This window comes from Falco cherrug, chromosome Z (assembly GCF_023634085.1).
Source record: "Falco cherrug isolate bFalChe1 chromosome Z, bFalChe1.pri, whole genome shotgun sequence".
In the NCBI taxonomy this organism is placed as follows: Eukaryota; Metazoa; Chordata; class Aves; order Falconiformes; family Falconidae; genus Falco; species Falco cherrug.
In genome coordinates this window covers 10874924-10888008 of record NC_073720.1, presented here as the reverse complement: position 1 = coordinate 10888008, position 13085 = coordinate 10874924, and the positions used below count along the sequence as shown (strand labels likewise).

The following is a 13085-nucleotide window of genomic DNA, read 5'->3' as shown; positions in this document are numbered from 1 at the left end:
CAGAAAGGGAGGAGCATGACTTTAAAGTTGCTTGAGATTCAGAGCGAGCTCAGTGCTGGCAGGGCTGAGGGGAGTCGGTGGCCACCCGATATGACATGACGTGTCACGTCTGCATCCTGATCAGCTGGGAAATGCCCGTGTCCAGGTTTGAGGAAGCTGCTATGAGGTGGCAGGATAGTGCAAGAAGCATCTAGCACATGCCCTACCGCACACTCATGTGGAAACCCATCATCATCATCTCTCCATAATAATTCCAAGAGCACATCATCATAATTCCCACAGCAAACTGCAACACGAGAGCTGCCTAGTGGCCTGAGCAGAAAGGCACTGCTGAGCAGGGGAAAGGGAGAGCAAACGGCATGCTATTGCTCAAACCCACCTTTGCCAAGCACTGGGAAGGGGATGAGGGCATACCCCCAGCTCTGGGTCAGCCCCAGATGTAGCAGGGGGGGTGCTTGGGCCAAGCATTGCCTGCCTCTCTCTTGGGAGGGGAACTGCATTTATGGCTAGCTTGTGTAGTGGTGGTCTCAGTAAGATCCACTACTCCTGCCACGGACGGCTTCATCTTCTGGTGCCAAGGCTGGCATTATTAAAATCCTGAAAGGAAAAGCCTGGGAGAAAGCAGATGCTGATTGAATCAGGCCCTACGGTATTCAACAGCTCGACATCCATCTGATCCTATTAGTGCTCATTCGGTCCTGCCTGCCGAGGTGCTGTGCATAAATCAGACCCTGCAAAGATAACGGGAGGTGGAGGGAAGAAAGGGGAGATGCTGCCAAGAAATGCCAGGTGCGAGCACAGCCTGCATGGACATTCCAGGCTCTGGGCAGTCTCCTGTGCTCCCGTGTGGGTTTGCTCCCACAGGGATGTTGGGCTTCCCACAGGGCTGCCACAGGGGTGGCAGGAGGTGCATGGGTGAGTTGCCACCAGGACAGGGATGGGGATCAGTGTGGGAACCTTGGGCACACAGGGATGTGCCAGAGCATGATGTTATCCAGCTCCTCCCAGCTGCTGTCGGAGACTTCTCCTGCCAGACTCCCAAGCTGCCCCATTGTCAGCAAGCAGGTTGTATGCAATTACTTTTCCATGCTGGCAGCCAGTGGGGACAGCAAGAGCTAAGACGGGGGCAGCTTGTGGCAGGAGACCTTCACCTTGGCAAGAATTTAGACATCCCCATGCAAGCATGGCATGTATGACCACTGCATTCTTTCTCAGGGCATTTGCCCCTTCAAGGAGAGACCAACACCACCACTGTAGGACAAGCTGGATGTTAGAGCTAGACTTAGCCCTACCACACCATGTCCTTCCCTTTCCTGGCTGGATTTGAGGGAATGGGGACACCCCCCAAGATGCCCACAAGCAACAGGTCAAGCAAAGCAGAACTCAGTGTGGATTGGGCATGCTCCCAGCATGCTGGCATTGGTGAAGTTCATTTTTGGGTGCAAACCCCTGCATTTGAGCCCAACTGAACTAAGCAGGCTGAGCATACCAAGGGGGTCTGGGGTCGGAGCAGCTCCAGCTGCTGCAGCACTGCCATCCCCTGGTGTTTGGGAGCTGATTGAATTAGACTTTGCAAATAATTCATCTGATGAATAGTGGCAGTTTTCCTCAAATCATCCACAAATCAGATTTTTCATTACCCAGCTGGCGGGGCAGAGTCAGAAAACAAGGCTGATACCTTACTCGCTGAACGCTTCCACTTGCTCACCAAGCAAATTGCTCCCCAGATGCACTTCTCCATCAGCCAGTGACAGGGTACATGCCTCTTGCAAGGGGATATTGATTAAAAGAGGTACCCAGGAGTGCCGTGCCCTCCCAGAACACAGGGACATGAGCCCTTCCCAGCCTTCCTTGTACCCACTCTGAGGGCTGGTACCTTGAGCTCTCTCCATACCTCAGGGTATCTTTAAATAGGAGAAATCAAGTTTTTACTGCCCTAGAACTGCCTTTTCCAGTCAGGGTGGCCCTGCCACTGGTGTCACCAACACCTCCATGTATTTCCCACCATTTCTGCCTGCCTGAGATCACTCAGGGAGAGGCCACACTGTACCCACAGAGGCTCTGTGGTGAGGGGACTGGCAGGGCTTGGCCTTGCAAATATAATACCTAATATCCAGTGATGGAGGGACCAGGCACCCTGAGGGTGTCGAGGCAGGAGGCAGCGCACTGGCTCTCTCATCATTTTTGGGTGCCAGCCCCTGCATTTTCAGGGTGTTTGGCTGGATCAGGCTTTAGCAGTGTAAAAACATCAGCTTTCCCCACAACATTTTCACACCTTGAAAAACACTGATGTTGTGTTTGATATTTCACCTTTTTTTCACAGCTTTTACAATTTCAGCATTTCTCCTCGAAGTGAAAAAAAAAATATCCATAGCAAATTAGTATCCAAACTCCACCTCTGCATTCTCACCCCTTGGGATGCTCTGTGGATGCTCTCCTGCTCCCAGAAGGGAAGCAAAGGGCAAAGACACAAGCAGGAAAACCCTCTCCCAACCTTTCTCTGACTTTCAAAGCCATGAGCAAACACTTCAATCTGAAACACAACCTGTGGCGTTGCCTCAGCAAAAAAATCTAATGAATGCAAGAAGGAAAAGTCACCGAGGCACTGACATCTTGCAGAGACATGAGCAAAGCTTCTCATCCTCTATCTCAGCTGTTTCTCCCTCCAGGAAGAGCTGGCTGGCAGAAAACACTGCTTGGCTCCACAACACAGGTGAGCTCTCTGGGGACTGGGTGCTGCATCCTATATGTCGTCTTTTTTTTTTTTTTTTTTTTTTCTTTAGCAAAATGCTTTATCAAGAAAGGCACCTAACTGGTTTTCAATTGGCCCAGCTTGGTGCAGAGGGGATGTTGGATGGGCCGTGCCAGCATTAGCAGCACCTCTCCTCGAGCATCAGATTGCTTTCCTTCACAACTGAGCATGCAACCAGCACACAGAGGGAAAAAAAAAAGCCCGTTCATTATCCTCCTGCAGCTAACAAATGAAATCTGTCCTCCGGGCTGCCAAGGATTTCACTGACTGGTTTTTTTTTTTAAAGAAACAAGAAATAGAAGTAAGAAATACGATAAGATCGCAGCAATTGCTCCGTGACTGTGCTCTGAGTTACAGCAAGTGGTATTTTATCTTCAGTTCAAAATCTAAATGTGGCAGAGGCACATTTAAATGTGGTGACATTTATATTTTAAATGCCTTTTACATCTCGCTGGCAGGTTTTATATAGAACATATGTATGGAAAGTAGATAGGGGGCCATGGATGAAAATGCGGAGTGGAGAGAGCGTGCAGAGCCATTTGTAGGCAGAATGTGAGTTAAAAGACGAAGAGGAAGAGAGAACAGAGGAGAGGCAGAGAAGGAGAGGAAAATGGTCCCTGAGCACTTGTTCCCAGTGCAACTTGTTCCAGAACACCAGCTCCTCCCTCTCCCTCCCGTCTCAGCCAGCCCAGCACTGCTTACGTGTTGCCACTGGTCCAGGATGAGGGGCCGATACCGCAGGAAGAACTTGAGTGGGAAGGACTCAGGGTCGGGCCAGGATGAGGGGTTTTGCCATGATACCTCCAGCCTCCGAGGGTTATTGGGCACGGGTTTGGCCACCACACTCTCCGGAGGGTCTGGCTTTACTGGAAGAGAAGAGCATGGCTGGTAAAGCTTTGCCCATGGCACCCTTCCTCATACCCCTCAGCACAGCTGGCTGGGCTTTGCGCCACATGCTTTCCAAGGGGAGCAGCCAACATGCAGAACACCCTTTTACCAAACTAATTGGATGCAAATCACCTTCTCTTGTGCAGGTTAGTGGTATGGCTGTCCTGGCTCAACATAACCACTGTCAAGGAGGTGCTAGGCTGGAGACACACAGAAACAACCTGGTGAGGGCAGAGAGCATCCTTCCTCTCCAGGGCTACTTGGGACACAGTGAAAAGCCCACCAAGCCCAAACCCTGACTTTTCCTTGCACCTCCTGATTTCTGGGAGTCTGACCCATACTCAAACCTGCTTACCTGACAGTAATGTGGCACAGGTTTAGGACTGGGGTTTTGGGGATTCAAAGTACTGGCACATCATATTTGCCAAGGGTGAAGGATTGCTGTGGTCACCTTCCACCCCAGGCATCTCTCTCTCAGCCCTGCTCTGCTTTTGTGATACGGGAATACTTTCTTACTACCTGACTAGTATTTAACGTGAATATTAATTGGCTGAGAGCTATGCAAGGTGCTTTGAAGTGCAGTCACTTTTAGAGTGCTGGGAGCAAATCACAGACCGGCTGTGATGAATGGCATTGCCTGTTGCAGAGCAAGCCTTGCTCCTCGCCAAGGGTTTGCTCAACTCCCAGCAGCTAGAATTCCCAATTTGCAATAGCAAAGCTACAAAAAGACTGAGATTTGGGTACACCCACACTTCTCCTTTTCTCATGGCCAGGAAGGAGCTGGGCATGTGGAGCTGGGTACACAGCTGTGCCTGGGGTGGAAGAGGGGTCTTGGTGCAAGATAAGAGGAATAATGCACGAGTCCTGGGAGGGCTCTTTAACACCCTTCAAAGTCCACGTGCAGGCCAATGGATCCCTCCTGGCCTGAAAATCTCTGCATTGAGTAATAGTTCCCTGGCTTTGACTGCCTCAAGCAGCAGCTTGCAAAGATGCCAGCATCAGACTCCACCCCAAAGCACAGAAGAGGGATGCTGAGGCTGTGGGGAGCCGCTCTCCACCTGGCAGAGCTCCTGCCCTGCACTCAGACGTCTTCTCTCTATGCTGACCTGAGGGATTCACCTGCTGCAAGTAGGTAATTATCTACACATGGGGTTCACATTCCCTCGAGACGTGGTGGTGGTGGTGAGCTGCTCCCTCGCTAGCCTGTGCGCCCTGCTGCCTGCATCCCTGCCCTGTGTACGGAAGGCATCTCTCCTTCTGCTTGAAGCTGTACGGGACCAGGCACCGATGTGGGGCCAGCCTGCTGCGAGTGGAGTCACGTGCCATCTCTGCTCCAGGATCATGGTGGCATCACAGCAACTATCCCCAGGAAGACACCCTCCCTGCACCACCACCGCTTGCTCCTCTTAGGAGAAACCAGCCTGTGATGTGTTCAAACCCACTTTCTCGGCCATGGGTGAGGCAGAGGAGGGCCACTGAAAGGAAGCCCAGCCACCTTGGTGGGACCCAGTACTGGCCTTGTTCCCCGCAAGACTTAGCCTACCACCACCTCCCTTTCCCCAGCCCTCCTGCTCAGCACCCTGGCATACACCCTGCTGAAGTCCTCTTTCACTGTCATCCTTACCACCACCCCAACAGCTTTTCCTGCCTCCCATTGCCTCCCCTCTGCTACGATGGGTGCAAAGAGGGCTGGATGGCTTCCTTCATCCCCACTGCACCCAGAGCTCAGAACATGCTCCTGGAAGCTTGGGGAGCGGCTGGTGAGCAAGCACCCATGGGCCTGACCACGGGTGCACAGTGCCACATCCCGGCTCTCATTGACCCCTCTCTGCAGCAGGACAGGATATAATTTTCCATTCACAGCTTTATCCTCGGCAGGAGGGATGACTTGCTGGGGCTGTGCCGTGCTGAGCTACTCCAGATGGCTGTGCAATTCCTCTGCTCGCTTTGAATCCCCGGGCTCAGGCTGGACATCAGCTTCCATCGACGGGGTCTTGGAGTCCAAACGCATACGGAAAAGTATAAATCCAGTGCTGGCTCGGCAAGCTTGGTTTGCAAAACAAAAGTCTGTTCAGCTGAACGAATGCAGATGACTGTGAACTGTGGCTCTGCAGTGAGCAAGTCAGAAGGAAAGTGCTGGGCTGGGGATGGATGTGATAGGGTACTCCCTGGGGTAACACAGGGAGCCTGGCCCTGCTTTTTGGCGTACCAGCCTGGAGCCATGGCAGAGGGATGTTTAAATGTGGTTGTGCCAGGCAGGGCACATGTCCTTGGGCAGCAGTAAGAGATGCCACTGTGGTGTGCTGGAGGAAAGCAAAAATAAGAAAAGGTGCCCTGATGCTGGGGTGGGAGTCACCTGCCTGTTTTGCAGGGGGCTGACCCCCAGCCCTGCTCCTGGGGGTTGGAGGCTGTCCCTGCCTGGCTCTGAATGAGCATGGCAGAGCCCAGCCATCGAAGGCAGCTGTGCTCTCAGCTGCGGCAAGCCTTCAAACAACACTGTGGGTTAATGGGAAAACCAGCCGTCCCTGCTACCTCCCTGTGTGTCCCCCTATCCATGGGACTCCTGCCCAGGCTAGAAAGTGCAGCAGTGCCAGCTCCTCCAAAAGCACAAAGCCAAAGCTGTTCCTGCCACGTCCCTCCAAGGTGGTGGGGATGCAAAACCCAGAGAGGGAACTGCACTTCTGGCAGCTGGTCCAGCAAGGACAGACCTACATCTCTTAGGACAGACCTCATTACACTGTGCTCACCATGGGAAACATCAGGGTGGGTCCTGCAGGCACCAGCTGAGGAGCAAGGGGAGACAGGCCATATCCAGCTCCCCCGTTTCTGTGTATCCTTGAAGGAGACCTTTATCTTCCACAGCCTCCTGGGTCCCTGCTCCACACACAGGGATAAGCACTCCTCCTTCCCCAGCCTTTGTCTGCCTCCATTTAGCCCACACATGGTGAGGCAGGGGCTGTCTGGCCATACATCAGCCAGCATAAGAGCCCTGTCCTTAGCAGGGCCTGCAGGCAGTAACGTAATAAAAGCAATAATAGTAATAGTAATGGACGATAGGCATTAGGCTGAATACTGGTTAAGTGGCTACAAAACCAGACGTAATATTATCGTGCAGAGCCGAGGGAGCATCATCAGACATTCCTGGGAAGGGGACTTGGCCAGGAGGCGACTCACAGCCTTTCCCACTTGGTTTTTGGCTGCCACGTCCAAGGAAGGGCTCAGCGTGCAAGAAGAGCTGCGGAGCGTGGCTTTTCCTAAAGGCTCTGCATGCTCACGCTTTACTGCAAGTCTTTAGCTATCCATCACCCCTGGCTGTTGTTAGACACATCTTGAAATGAAGCTGGTGGTTCAGAAAGGCAGCTGAGACCCTGCAGCATGGAGGGGCCTGTCGCCCATCCTGTCTCTCCAACGAGCACTAAAATGGATCCCTTGCGGCCATTAAATATCCCCTGGCATTTTCGACGAGCAGAGGGATATTAAACTCCATGTCTTAGCCAAATGTCAGTCTAGGTAATTTAATTCTGCCTCCCTAAGTAGTATGAATTGAACTGACCTTCTGCCTAGGCAACTGTATACCAGTGTTCAGAGACTTTGAATTTCATACAGACATAGGCACGTTTGTCCTCATACAGCCCCTGTGAGATGCTCTGTGTCTTGATCACCCCAGAGCTGGAGCTGGGAGAATCAAATGACCTTTCAAGGTCACACAAGGGATGGGTGACAGATCTGGGGAAGGTCGCCATGCCTACAAGGCCTTGTCCAAGGCTGCCTTCCTCCTTCCAATGCTGTGCAACTTCTCTTGCTAATTTGCCCCAGGCTCACATGAAGAGAAAGGTACCAAGGTGGGATGCCAGTGTTGCTGCATGATGGTGATGCCCCTGCTTGACAGGGTGATGCATGCGCCACCTACCTGGTTCTTGGGCTGAAGCACAAGCAAGGAAGGTGGAGTTATGTTCTGGAGGGCCACAAACGTTCCCATACTGTTCCAGCTGTCACAATGGAGGTGGCAGCTCCTGATACACCACCTCACTCTTCCCTGGCACTTTCCCCTGCCTCCAGGCTCTCTCCCACCCAGCTCCTCCAGCCCTTTTCCCACCTCCTCCTGCCTTGGGTTGGAGCCCTGAAGTCTGCAAGGCTTTGCAGAACCTTGCCCTCCCCATGTTCACCTTTATTAACATTGATACCTTTGCAAAAGATGTAGTTATAAAAACAATTTCCAGGAGCAGGATGAGGAGGAAGGCAGCCCAGATCTCCTCTCAATGAGAGATGAAGACCAGAGGGCCGGAAAAGCTTTTTCAGTCATCATTGAAAATGACAATGTGGGGTGACCTCTCACAGCTGGCTGCTAATAACCAGCACAGCATGACTACCATCAAGGCATGGGCTCAGGATAGCAAAAGAAAGTATCAGTCATTTTCTACTGAATTAGGGTCCCTCCTCCTGAGCAGCCAGGGAAGCATTTTCTGCTGGGGGCTCCAGGTGAGGAGGAAGGAGAGAGGAAGCAAAACCTAAGGAGGTCATTCCTTCCCAGGGGGCTTTTTGTGCTTGCTCAGGCTGGGTGGGTGGTCTGACCCAGCAGTGGGTCTGCTCCCAGCTCAGATTGCACCAGGAGAGCTGTCAGCCTTGCACCACTCTTGCACTGGCTGAAGGCTGCCCCATCTCCAGTAGGGCATGAGATCAGGGCTTCGCACCTGCAGTTTAACCTCCATGCAGAAGGTGTGATGGTTTTCTTTAGGCTGAGGGAAAAACCCATGGCAGGCTCTGACATCCCCAGCACTGGGATTTTAGGAGAAGCATCATGCAGTGGTTGACATCATCTCTCCATTTTAGCAGGATGCGTGCACATGTCGCAATGCTCCCACGCAGCATTTTTGCCATGAGCCGATGCAGTGGTTTTGTCCTGAGGCATAGCTTTCCCACCCCTCCATCTAGCAGAGCGAAATTCAGCACAGCTTCTGAGATCTCAGCCCAGATCATGCTGATAGAGATCCCCAGGGAACCTACTGGGTGATAGATACACACTGCAAGCACCCACCACACCGGGCGACAGCCCTGGGTTTGCAGACACAGGGAAGGAAGCCAGAAGAAACACTGAAATGCAGAGGCTTCTTCAAGGAGACAAGGCAACGTGGGGCAAAGTTGCACGGCAAAATACATTAATGCGTTGTGTTTGTTTTAATTGGAAACACCGGGACGGCACATGAAGATGTTCCGTGCAGGGTAGGTGGCTGTTGATCGGCAGCAGCTGAATTCATCCTCTAATGACTCTGTTAAATCTGCTGACTGCCTGCTTGAACACACTCACTCAACACCATGTCTATGCTTCTTACGCACGGCTGCCATACCAAATCCTGAGGAGGAGAATTTCATAGCTGTACAGAACGTGAAGATTTTATGGCCACTAGATACTGAAGTGTTTATGGGAGCACGCTGCCTCCAGGGTGCAGGACATAGCCCTTCATATTGGCACTGGCCCATCATTCCTCCCCAAATGCCATCCTGGAAGGTGTTAAAATATCTGCCAGGTGGTGCAGGGGGACTCACCTCCCACTGCAACTGCCAGGACATGTTCAGGCATCCTGCACCCCTCCAGGCACTCTTGCAGGAGGCAGCAATATTGCACCCATGCTAATGGCTGGCGTGGGGCAGTGCTGCCCTCTGCTTACTGCTCCTCTGACCTGGGATGAGTTCAAACTGCTGGGCTGGATCCGGCTTGTGCTGGTGCTGGGATGCCCAGAGCTTGCAGCTGGGTGTGCTTCCCAGGGGGGTTGCCCTTGTGTGCTGGAGAGAGGACCAGATGTTTGGGAAGCCAGGCAGGGCATGGGTGGGATGCAGATGTTAAAGGATGATGCCCTGAACTCCTGCAGGAGGGAATGCAAGGAACTCAGAAAATGCAGCTTAATTGCTGCCCTGGGCCCTGCAGGCTGCAGATTACCTTCATTTTTAAGGAGTGTATCTTCTACAAACACAAAAATATCCATTTAAAGGCACCCAAGTGACTAAAACTCTACCACTTCCCTGCTAAGGTCTCTGCCTTGTTATCAACATTCAAACTGCACTGACGAATACAAGCCTCAGATATGGAGCACAGCTGCAGGCACACAGCAGGACAGTCCCTGCTCCAAAATAATTTCCCTGCTCTTGTTCAGAGCTGGCATCTCAGTTCTTGTTTGATGTTTTCCAGGTTTTGGGGCAGAAAGGGAAAATCTGGGATAGCAGTGGAGCTCCTCTTCTTGTACTCTGGCACTTCCAGCCACTCAAGACTGGGACATGCAGCACGTTGAAGGCAAAGACTGACTGCTGGCTGCACTTCAAGGATTCATTTATTTGTTTTCTGGTCCAGTAATTGCCACATGTAACCAGAAAATTGTTTTTTGATGTGTTCTGAGCTCTATTCTCTCCCATTTTTCCTGTTCTTTGAGGATGGACAGTCTTGTCGTGGCAGTGGCTATAATCCAGCTTTGGCTGGTGGTGAAAGCGCTGTGTCCAGCTCACTGCTTTGCTATGCTTGGCACTGCATTGCTCGGTCCACACCAGTCCTTCACAGTCAGAGGACCATCCAAGCCATGGGTCTGGACGAGGTTGGGCAGCATCCCTGCAGCACAGCCGTTGGCACAGACACCCCAGCCCTCAGCGCCTGCTGCCCCCCCCTCCCACACTGCACAGCAGTCACTGCCTGGACAGGGCAGTGAAGAGGTGCAAAGCAGGGAACAGGGGTTTTAGGAGCATGCTAGGTAAGGGCTGGTCAAGGATGACTTTGGGAGGGCTTTATCCTGACCAAGGATGGGAAGAAGAGGATGGGACATTTTAATTTCTCTTCCAGTCCTAATTCTTGGGACTCTGCTTCCAGCACAACCATCAAACCTCTCTTTTAGAAACACTCAAAGGGGCAAGAAGGGCAATGCCATTTGGACCACACCAGTTTCACAGCCCTCTGCCCTGGTGCATGGCATCCTCTTTCCCAGCCCCCAAGCAGGGAGGAGATTAGCAACCACAGAAGACCTGGACCACCTGGGATGGGACCAGACAGGGTACCAGGCCACTGATGGGACCAGCATGGGGGCTGCCTGTGGGCATCCTGCCTGGGTCTGCCAGGATGTTCAGGTGCCAGCATCAGTGACTGCAGAGCCATGAGAATGAGCAGGGCACCAGGAGGATGCCAGCGTGGCTCAGACCCTGGCTCCATCTCATGCATGGATAGGCAGAGGCTCGCCTTGGAGAGTGAGCCCCTTCCCTGGCCCGTCACTGTGGCGGGCATTGCTATGTGCAGAGCAAGCTAACCCCAACACCGCCACAGAGAGGCCAGTTGCTGCCACAGAAGTTACCTATGGTGAACTCGTCAAAGGTGAGAGTGGTGGAGTTTTTGCCCAGAGGATTCGTGACTGTCAGAGTCACCTTGTACTTCACCGTCGAGAAGAGCTGGAGGTATCTGATGTGACACCTGTTTTTTGGAAATACATCTTTCTCACAGACCATCTCTCTTGTGCCATGTCTGGAAAGTAGAGGCAAGAAGAGCTGTTACCTATGGAGCACGGCTCGGGGTGGGGATGCACCCATGTTGCTGGAGGGAGGAGGCAGAAGGAACAGTGCTGCATCCCTGCTTTGCCTGAAGCCTCCGTGTACCAGCCCCTGCTGCAGCCAAAGGGCTGCTTTCCTGCTGCTGGGGAATTATGCAGGCTCATGTGTGTGATATTTTATTCTAAGCTTGCACAGAGACTGCAGCAAATGTCCTCACGCTGGCCCCAAGGAAAGGATGAGACCCTGCTGGGGTTGGGGTTGGCTCTGTTCCTCCTACGAGAGGAATGGGATCTCCTTTCTGCTGGTGACAAAAGCCCCAGAAGATAATGCATGGCATCAGCCTGTATAAGGGCTGTGCCAGGACCTGGGCACAGGGTGGGGGATGATGCCATGCCACGCCATGGCCAGTTCTAGGCGAGGGACACTGCTGCTGCCTGGCCACAGTCAGCATACAGCAGAAGGGAACACACCTGTGCCAAATGCACCAAAACCAGCAGGCACAGCCTCCACTATGGACAAGTGGTGCAGAGAGGATGGACTTGGGGAGCATGGAAAGAGGAGCTGGGAGCTAGGGTCTTCCCTGATCACCTCTGGGGAAACTGGAACTTTATTAGGACAAAGCCACAGTGCCAAGCAACCAGTTTGAATGTCCCTGGAGCATCTTTCTCCAGGGTGATTTCGGGGGCCCTGATCCTGTATGCTCAGTGGAGGCCAGAACCACTGCCCCAAGAATGCACTGCTTGGGACCTGCCCCAGGCTGTAGGGATAAAAACTCACCCTGCTGCGTCCTCCCTTCCCAGGCACTTACATGACAGAGATGTTGAAGGAGTTGGGGATGTAGGTGGGAGTAGGCAGGTGCCAGCTGCAGTAGAAACCCTTCGGGTAGTTGTTGGACCGGCACATCAGCACTGGCTCCTTTGGCGGGGCTGCCAGGGAAAGAGAAAGAGCAGTTACCCATCAAGGTGGGATTATCACCAGGTCCTGAACAAGGGGTTGTCCCTCCACTCTCAACTGCTGCCAGCTGGGAGGGAACACAGTTTGCAAGGGGAGTGTGGTCTGTGTTTATCAGCTGCTCAAAGCACTGGGGTCCTTTGTCCCACATCTGCTGCCGATGTCCCTCATGTGGCCTTGCCTTGGACTGAGCTGTGCACAGCAGCTCGCCTTCTCCCCTGGCAGGTCACTGGCTCTAATGAGGGATGCAGGAGGTTGGCAGGTACTACAGGACACTGTCTTCAAGGCTGTGACAAAGACATCACCGGTGAGCAGGTGCTGCTCTCTTGAACCCATTAAGCTACAGCATTCACAGCTTTCTCTGCCACGTCCCCAAGGAGTGATAAACTTCTTGAGGGCTGATCCTCAAAAAGACCAGAGGTCCTCAGAGGGAGGGAGAAGACCACTTATGGCAAGACAATGATCGTTATGAAACAAGCAGAGAAAATTCAGCTCTGCAGGAGGACTGGCATAATGTTTTCAGCAGCGGGGCAGAACATCCCACCCCAGAGCCCTGCCTCCCAAGAGACGGAGAGGCACCTGGAGATAGGACGAGAGCATGCACTGGGGAGCAGCCTTCCTCTGGCCTCATCAGCTGGTTACAGAGGTTAGAGGCAGAAGAGGATTTGAAATCCAAGCAAGTGTTCACACTACATTTGGCTTTCCCAGACATATGTGCAATTTGTGCTCCTTGCAGGAGCACAGAGCTGCAGGAAGACTCCGCAAAATGCCGAGGGCCAGTGCGTGCAGGAGGATGAGATGCAACACCTTTCAGCTGATAAATTTTGCCCTTGTTAGGCTGGTAAAAATCTTACCTGAACTGACACCCAAGTATACCTCTCTTGGTACTTGGACACTTGCATTGCTAAGAGCAGAGTCTGGCTCTGACTGCAACACTTTGGCACAGTACCTTGCCATAAAATACACTCCCTGGGCT

General features: G+C 52.7%; 1 protein-coding gene across 2 annotated transcripts in view; it reads right to left on the bottom strand.

Moving 5' to 3' along the window:
• Positions 1 to 13085, bottom strand: part of CNTFR (ciliary neurotrophic factor receptor) — a 209967-nt gene that overhangs the window by 12390 nt on the left and 184492 nt on the right. For both annotated transcript variants that reach the window (XM_055699741.1, XM_055699742.1), the window contains exons 5-7: positions 11967 to 12084; positions 10966 to 11132; positions 3455 to 3618 (exon numbers count right to left, since the gene is read on the bottom strand). In XM_055699741.1, the coding sequence (XP_055555716.1) occupies positions 3455 to 3618; positions 10966 to 11132; positions 11967 to 12084 (449 nt within the window). The remainder of the gene's footprint in view (positions 1 to 3454; positions 3619 to 10965; positions 11133 to 11966; positions 12085 to 13085) is intronic.